Raw genomic sequence first — 8,289 nt, 5'->3', positions numbered from 1 at the left:
AAACAATGAAAAAGAGTTGGAGTTAAAGCTCTGTAAACTTCACAAAATCTGGGTAAACTTCACATCTCAAGCGTTTTCTTCGTCATAGTGTTTCTCTAATTAAGAATTATTTTTCTTTTATCTTTTGAAACAATTAAAAGTACAAGGTGGTCTTTTGAAACATGATCTAAGTCCAAAGGGGTAACGTGTAATTTAGCCTTTTTCAAATGACTTTTTTATTTTATTTTCAAGTTTAAAAAAATCGACAGGAATTAAGAACACCATTTTTTTTTCTTTTTCTACAATTGTTTTCATATTTAATTTACATAATGGAAGTTAAAGTTATCAACAAATTAAGAAAAGCATTTAAGATTTTAGACAAGACTTAATAAGTTAATCAATATTTTTAATTTAAAAAATTTATATTTGGATTTAGTATTTATCTTTTAAAAGACATATTATGTCTTTTTAAATGAGAGAAAAATATATACAATAAATCATGAGAGAAAAAGTAATTTTTTTTTAATTTAATCAAAAATATTAATTTTAATTAAAATGACCATTATTTAAAAGGACAAACATTCTTTCTTTTATATTTAACAAAATTATTATTTTGCTCTATAAATTTTTTTATCTCATTTTGTAACTTTTTTTAATTTCTAAAAATAAAAACATAGAATGATTTCCATTACCGAAAGAAAGAAAAAAAATTAAAATAAAAAAATGAATGACTGTGAAACGGTTTATGTAATTTTTGTATTTAAAAAGTCTGAATCACTAACTTTCTCTTTTGCAAAAAAATTCAAAAATAACAAATAAATAAGTATAATAATAATAATAATAATTTGTTAAAAAAATAAAAAAATTTACGTCTCAAATAGCAAGATTATATAAGAAAAACGCTACTGCTTTCGATTTTCAGTCCCAGTATGCCAAACTTACTAAAATAAGCAATTTGAATATCTTATTCACATAAAATATGATCAAACTATATTTCTTTGAAATTTATTATGTTATATATTACAAAAAAAATATATTAATATACCTATGAGGTTGTAATTAATTAACACCAGCCAAAATCTTTAAAATTATCCACATCCCATTGTCAGGGGCTTCCATCTTCAATCAATCAATCAATCAATATATATATATATATATATATTCACGTTAAGTTTATAGTTGGAGATATACTAAGTCAATTTTATTACATTAGTAAATATATATCGTCTATGCTTCAAAAGAAATTTCAAATTAAATTTGAATTCTCAGATAAGACAAGACTCATTTGAGTTACAAACTTATTTAGCTCATTAAACTAGTTCAAGTAACTCACAAGGACCCGAAAACTGAGGGGTAATTCTGTTCTGAAATAATACAAAGTAGAAAATGCAACATATAACTTTTCAATTGAAATAATTAAGACATTTCTTTGAAATAACAAGGAACATGACATAGCCAGATGGCTAAATTTAGGTTGGATTTTGGATAAGATATTACTGCAAATGCCACATTTGATCATCACCATTATACACCATTCCCCTTGCTTGAACTTGAGATATTGACAAGCTAGAAATATCCTGTTTAGTTAGCATTCTTGATCCATTTCTTGTATTGTCAAGAAACTCAACTCAACTCACCATTCCCCTTGCTTGAACTTGAGATATTGACAAGCTAGAAATATCCTGTTTAGTTAGCATTCTTGATCCATATCTTGTATTGTATAGAAACTAGAAGGCAATTAATTTTTTCTTTCTTTCTCTCAAACTGACCCATTTTTAGATGCCTCCATCAGAAGTCAATAGTCATGATTCAACCAAACTGGATGGCACTTTTGAGTCAATCCCCTTCACCTTTTTATCATTTCGTTTGTGTGTCTTATTTAAAGCTTGGTCAGACTGGGAGACAATCTTGGATACTGTAAATCCTGCAACTTCAAAAGTATGTGATCTGTAGGGTATTAAAGAATTGCGAAGAACAACATCAACTCCTTCGTAAATCCAAACTCCTAACACGGCGTCTCCTTTAAGTCCAATGGCAAACCAACCAAGGCCAGCAGCAGCTATGTCTACAGAGCTTGAGTCCCAACTGTTCCCTCTAACACGGAATTCCTTTCTCACCCAATTCCCCAGTTCTTGAACTCGTTTCTCCCCAATAGGTGGCTGAACAAAGAACAATTCAGGCAGGTGTTACACAAGAGGGAACTGTAATGCACAATGAATAATGCTTATAAATCAAAAGAGCAACTCAAGTCTTTCCCTTGTAACATAGAGGTCTACATGCACCTTGCCTAATGTATAAAACTTCACCTTAAGCATATTATGGTAATTGCCTATCTAAATCTTACTAAATATTGTTTTATAGGAAAACAATTCCAGTAAATTTTGCAAGAGCACTGCCAAACCACCTGAAGGATGGAACATCATTAAAATAAATGCTACTAAATCTTTTGACCAGGTTGACTTAATATAATTAACAGATTTCAAGTTCATTTTAACAGCTTTCGCTTCACACCTTTTTTAGTTGGTATACTCCTTCTGGGTCAAAAAAATATATATATAATAGTACAATTTTGTAATGACTGAAAGATAAATCAATTATTTGTTGGTCACTATCCCACTTAGGACAACATTTCAGAATAAGGCAGCAAATTAAGACGATTTTACAAACAGCTAACAAGCTTCATGGGAAAGGAATTGCTGAATAAGCAGTCAATTAAAAAGAGAATAGTGAGTACCTGCAACTGGCGCCCAAAATGGTCTTGAAACATTTTACATGCATTTTCCACTTTACCCATATGCAGGGGAAGATAAGGAGATGCCCACACCGTGACATAAATAGTATCCACGGATGTTTCTTCTATATCCAACCTCATCAGACCAGCTATGTGAATCGAATGACCAGCCTACCACAATTAATTGGTAAAAGAATGAAGTACAGCAGGTTTTAACAAGATATAACAGAAGAAAAAAATGAATACTGCAGCACAAATTAAAAATACAAGTAGGGTAAGGGCAAACCCACTGCAAAAGGTTCACTCACTCGCAAGGGTAGGAATAATGATCGATTGTATGCAGTCTTATCCTTTCAGAGGCTATTTGGTAGATTCAAATCTATGACTTTCCAGTCACAAGGAGCAACTTTACCGCTGCTCCAATGGAGCAACCTTACAGTCACAAATTAACATCAAATTCAGTCCCACAAATTAGCATTTCAATGCACTAACCTTAATTCTGTACGTTCTAGGTTTCAACTCCTTGCTAATGTAAACAAGCTTTTGCTCTTCCCTCATCAACCTTGTTGTAATCTGGTAAGGATGAAGAAGGCCAGGTGTATCAAATAGTTTTGCATGACTTGGAAGAACACCCTCCACTCTAACAATGCCCAATGTAGTCCCTGGGACAGGTGCTTCTGTCAAATGTGTAATCTTCCCTCCAACATACTTTCCAATAGAATTAATTAATGTACTTTTTCCTGCATTCTGTGCCCCAATAGCCCACACATTCCCTCTAGGTCCAGCCAATTCGATTATATTATCCACAAGATTCTTAAGTCCCCAATCCCTAAGTGCACTCACCATGTGCAAACTAGTAATCTTATTAACTCCACCCTCTCTTGCTCTTTGCCTAATCCAATGTTCCAATCCTGTTGGTGACAATGAACTAGGCAACAAGTCAATCTTAGTCACCACAAGCACTACCCTAGGCACATTCCCTGACTTTCCCTGCTTCCATGCAGCATAATTATCCTCAATTGTCTTAGAAACCAACTTTGCAACCTTCCTAGGAAATGACCCTTCAAAATCCACAGCATCCACAACCATAAGCACCACTGAACGTGTCCCAGTTGTTGATGCCAACTTCCTTCCCACCGTGTGATCAAAGTCAAAATCTGGCAACAAGTTTTCCACCGTTGGATCCTTCACCTTCCCATAATGCCTCAACGAATGGCAGCGTGCACACACAACAGGCTTGTCTGGTTTCATGAACAAGTTCGCATCATCACAATTAAGCTTTTCGGGTTCAATTACAAAACCCCTTTTAACAGAATTGGAGAATTCAGGCTCTTGTGCAACAGGTTCAAGATGAGTATACAATCTATAATTAAGGTCCTTCTCAGAGGGTTTGATAAAATAACCAGGGTGTTTCGGGTTTGAATCTTGCATATAAACCCCACAACCAGGGCAAACATGAAGAGATTGAGAAGTGCATTCATCATAATTACCGTCACGAGAGAGGGGCAAATCTTGCGAAGAGAAAGACCTAAATAAATTAATTGATGGTTGGGGCAAAATTTTTGGAAAGTTTTGAAGATAGGGTTTTGAGTATGGTATTAAGATTGACGATAGATTTGAGTGGGAATGGTTTTTGCAGTGAGAAAAGAGAGATAAGTAAAAGAGTGGCTTAAGCTTTGAAGGGGAGAGATTTCGAGCTACAAGCATTTCTAAGCAATGTTTAATCCGAATGTCAAAAATATTGCTTGCGTTCGGTTCAGTTTTGTTCAAGTAGGTCTTGATTGTGAAGAACAAGGGTTTATGAGGATCAAGTTGAAGGGTTTTGGTATAAGACGTAGCTCGACCCGATAATCTAACCCGGTTCCGATTAATCGAGTTGGGTTTGGTTTTGAAAATTAAGCTTGGAGTTTAGGTTGTAATATTTGTTCTTTTTTTTAATTGCAACAAAATCTCCATTCTCCAGGTCCAAACCTTTGTAAACTCGACCATAAGCTCCTTTCCCAATCTCATCTCCCAGCATCTGCTCAAAATCTCAAATGCAAACAAAGCAAAAAGTAACCAGCCATTCAAAAACCAAACTATTGAACGAGCCAATTCCACATGCAATTGCAAAGTAGAAACAAAATAATTCAAATGAAAACTCACGAATTACAACATGCAATCATTTTGAGTGCATTCTCTCCCTACCACTCCTGTGCAAACACTAAAAAGATTAAGCAAGGATTAAAAAATAATAATTAAAAACATTTAACAGCCTATCCCTTGATGAAAAAAAAAAACATTTACCAACTGCAAACATCCAATTCAGTCAGCAACAGAATCTCCACCACTACTGGTTCATGTTACAACTACCTTCAACTCCAGCATATTAGCAATGTTTTGACCTCATTATTACACATTACACTATTATTAACATTTACTCATTGTTTCAACAGAAACTCCACATTACACATCCACCCCAGCCCCAATGCCGCTACCATCAGCTTGTGATTACTAATGTTACTACTAATCACAAAGTCAACATAATTTCAGGTTTCAATTACTACAGTAGCCTTGCATTTACTACGGCCATTTAATTTTGTTCTTTTAATTTCATTGATACACGACAATAACACAAACCTAAAGCTTCCACTAAATGATTTTCAGTGCTTTTATTTGAGACTTGACAGAGTGATAACATAGAAATCTAGACTTGAGAAATCAACCATGATAATATTAACACCAGCATTCTTTTGTTTTCTTTTTTTTTCACAATTACAAAAAACTTGAGATCGATGGAAAATGAGAGTGGAAGGAGAAAATGACATACATATTTATTGTCGAGGGTCTTCGATTTAGTGAAAGCAGACGAAGTCGACTGGCGCGATATCTCTGCGAAGGTGCGATCGAAGAAACCAAACCCTAGAATGAGAAAAGCTCCATTGGGAATTGAGGGACGCCGGAGAAAGGAAAAGGCTCTGATTGGATTAATTTAATTAATTAATTAATGAGAATATTTATACATAAAAATAAATAAATATAAAAAAGAAAGAAAGAAAAAAAAAAGGCGTGTTAATGAAAGACACTTTTAATTGTTGCAATTAAACTACTTGTACAATGTACTTTTAACAATTAAACATAGGGTTTTATTAGTGTTATGTTACATGATTTAAGTGTTGTTTTCAAAACACACATAAAAATGGAGAGAGAAAGTGGAATGATGAAAGAGAAAGAAAAACATGTGGACCACATCTCTTTAATGTGTGTGGAAAAATGATGTTATATCATGTTACATGATAAACATAAAACACTTAAACATGTCTGATCAAAAATTTCAAACTCTGTTACATGTGAGTGGAAAATGTTTCTCTCGTTATGTAATAACCAAAAGAAAAAAAGAAAAAGGAAAAGGAAAAGAATTCTTAATTAGAGAAACGCTCCATCATGAAGAAATCACTTGCTTGTTGGGCTAGATGGATTCAAATATAATGAAGGCATAATTGTCATTGCAGCTACTAATTTTCCAGTCACTGGATAAGCCTTTACATGAGAGAGATGGAGATCGAACCTAAGGAAATATAAAATGTAGATTAACAATATATACTCAGAAAACTTCATTTGTAACTGGTTCTGTTACCTTTTTTTATAAAACTGGCCAATGTTTACAATGTGCTGAGTTATTGGCGTTTATGATTTTTTAGTGGTTCTATTACCTTTTTATTAGTCGGTTCTGTTACCTTTTTAGTGTATCTTAAATTTTGATCATTCTGGGAAAATTGGAATAAGTAAGAGTTTAGACAAAAAATGCACTTGTTATCAGCATATAGTCATAATTAGCTGCTCTCATCTTTCATAACAATATAATTCAATATGTATCAGATATCATGTATCAACAGACCTTAACCTCAGAAAAAAGATTTTTATGAAACAAATAATCCCAGAATTCTAAAAGAAAAAAAAAATTCGATAATTGGTACATGCAACTAAAACTAATATACCAGCTTCAAATCTGGAAACCCGTTTGCTGTTCTAAATGATGACTCTAATGATCCAGAAGAAGGAAATGCAGATAAACTGATTGAAGATCTCACAGAGGGAGAAAAGGATGATACCCAGATTATTAGAAGCCAGCCGGTTCGAGTTAGACAGGAAAGGAGGAAAGATCTCAAGAATGATATTCAGGTGGTTGAAACTAGTACTAATTATAAATTAGTAGGGGAAGCAGTTGGGAAGGCCATAACAGTCCCCAAATCTCAGGGTAATAGGGGTACAGGAGGGACAAAAGGAAGAGCAGTTAATACAAGCACTACAAGTGTTCGATCTAAAAAGGAGGAGTTATCTTCAAATCAAGGAAAAATGCAGGCTGAGAAGATGGTTCCCCAATCCCCAGAGATCCCTTCAATCCAAAGTAAGGAGGACAAAGAAAATCAACCTATCAATATAGAGCAAAGTAGTAGTACTCAAAAAATTCAAGTTCAACAGGCTCCAAGACCTCTTGATCAGGAGCGGGCAGATATGGATCAAGATGATCCTCTCCAGAAATCAACAGTACGAGAAGATGTAGATGGCAAAGCTTCGCCTATGGAGTTGGAGGTACAGGTTCTCCATAACCCTGTAAACTCATATTAAGTTATTTATGTCAATTCTCTTTTGGAATGTGAGAGGTACTGTTGGGAAGAATTTTAGGAGTGTTTTAAAGAATCTAGTTAGAAGTCACAAAATTTACATGATTATTCTGCTAGAGCCTAGAGTAAATAGTTCTTCTGGTTCTCATATCATGAAAGCTTGTGGTTTTAATAGTATTTTTGTGGAGGAGGCACAAGGTTTCTCAGGTGGAATTTGGATCATGTGGGATTCAAATAAGATATCTGTGGATCTTATTTCTCAAACTTATCAGATGATACACTCAAAAGTTACTTTGATAAATGGAGACAGCTTTATCTGTACAGCAGTTTATGCTAATCCTCGAGAAGCAAAGAGAATTTGTTTATGGGAGGATCTAAAGAGTATTAGCAGAAACATGAATGAGCCTTGGCTGGTTGGAGGGGATTTCAATGAAATAGCGGCTGCATCAGAGAAAAAAGGGGGATCTTCTCCAAATTATACAAAATGTCAGTTTTTTAGAGATATTCTTGATTATTGTCAGCTGGAGGATCTGGAGTTTACAGGATCAAAATTTACATGGCAAGGGCCAAAGTGGGCTCATCTTGATAGGGTATATAAAAGACTGGATAGAATTATATCTAATGTTCAGTGGAGGTTAAAACTCGATGATGCACAAGTTGTTCATTTGCCTCGGATTTGTTCTGACCACAACCCTCTACTTTTAAAGTTGGACTATCAGAACAAGGATAAAGGTAAAAGGCCTTTCCGTTTCTTGGCTGCATGGCAACACCATCATTCTTTTCCAGATTTTCTTAATATTCACTGGGATAAGGATTTTGACATCCCTTATATGCTGCAGAGATTAGTGCCTGCTCTTCATAAGTGGAATAGAAAGGTCTTTGGAAATATTAGTAGGAAGAAGGAGAAACTTTTAAAGGAGCTGGAAAATATTCAAAATCAGAGAATTGTGAATGATAATACTAGATTGAAGAATA

The 8,289-nt window shown here is 34.2% G+C and overlaps 1 protein-coding gene across 3 annotated transcripts; it reads right to left on the bottom strand.

Moving 5' to 3' along the window:
- Positions 1 to 1,290: 1,290 nt before the first annotated feature.
- On the bottom strand, positions 1,291 to 5,659 carry LOC133285717 (GTP-binding protein BRASSINAZOLE INSENSITIVE PALE GREEN 2, chloroplastic-like). Of its 3 annotated transcripts, XM_061482993.1 has the most exons (5): positions 5,520 to 5,581; positions 4,856 to 4,902; positions 3,203 to 4,741; positions 2,714 to 2,881; positions 1,291 to 2,138 (listed from the first exon to the last, which is right to left on the bottom strand). In XM_061482993.1, exons 3-5 carry the CDS (start codon positions 4,415 to 4,417, stop codon positions 1,782 to 1,784), a joined length of 1,740 nt encoding a protein of 579 aa, XP_061338977.1. In that variant the 5' UTR covers positions 4,418 to 4,741; positions 4,856 to 4,902; positions 5,520 to 5,581; the 3' UTR covers positions 1,291 to 1,781. The 3 variants fall into 3 exon arrangements, with proteins under 3 accessions (XP_061338977.1, XP_061338982.1, XP_061338971.1); XM_061482998.1 differs by lacking the exon at positions 4,856 to 4,902 and having other exon boundaries at positions 5,520 to 5,659; XM_061482987.1 differs by lacking the exon at positions 4,856 to 4,902 and having other exon boundaries at positions 3,203 to 4,730; positions 5,520 to 5,641.
- Positions 5,660 to 8,289: the final 2,630 nt, after the last annotated feature.

Source organism: Gastrolobium bilobum, unplaced genomic scaffold (assembly GCF_033153095.1).
Source record: "Gastrolobium bilobum isolate Gb01-03AN ecotype WA unplaced genomic scaffold, APGP_CSIRO_Gbil_v1 utg46072, whole genome shotgun sequence".
Taxonomy (NCBI): Eukaryota; Viridiplantae; Streptophyta; class Magnoliopsida; order Fabales; family Fabaceae; genus Gastrolobium; species Gastrolobium bilobum.
This window is presented reverse-complemented; position numbering and strand designations above follow the sequence as displayed.

What these genes read in the sequence shown, in the direction of transcription:
- LOC133285717 (XM_061482998.1), bottom strand. Translation starts at nt 4,417, where the DNA reads ATGCTTGTAGCTCGAAATCTCTCCCCTTCAAAGCTTAAGCCACTCTTT. An exon ending in CTAGAACGTACAGAATTAAG is followed by an intron (nt 2,882 to 3,202) that starts GTTAGTGCATTG and finishes TAATTGTGGTAG; the next exon opens with GCTGGTCATTCGATTCACAT. An exon ending in ATTTTGGGCGCCAGTTGCAG is followed by an intron (nt 2,139 to 2,713) that starts GTACTCACTATT and finishes TTCTTTGTTCAG; the next exon opens with CCACCTATTGGGGAGAAACG.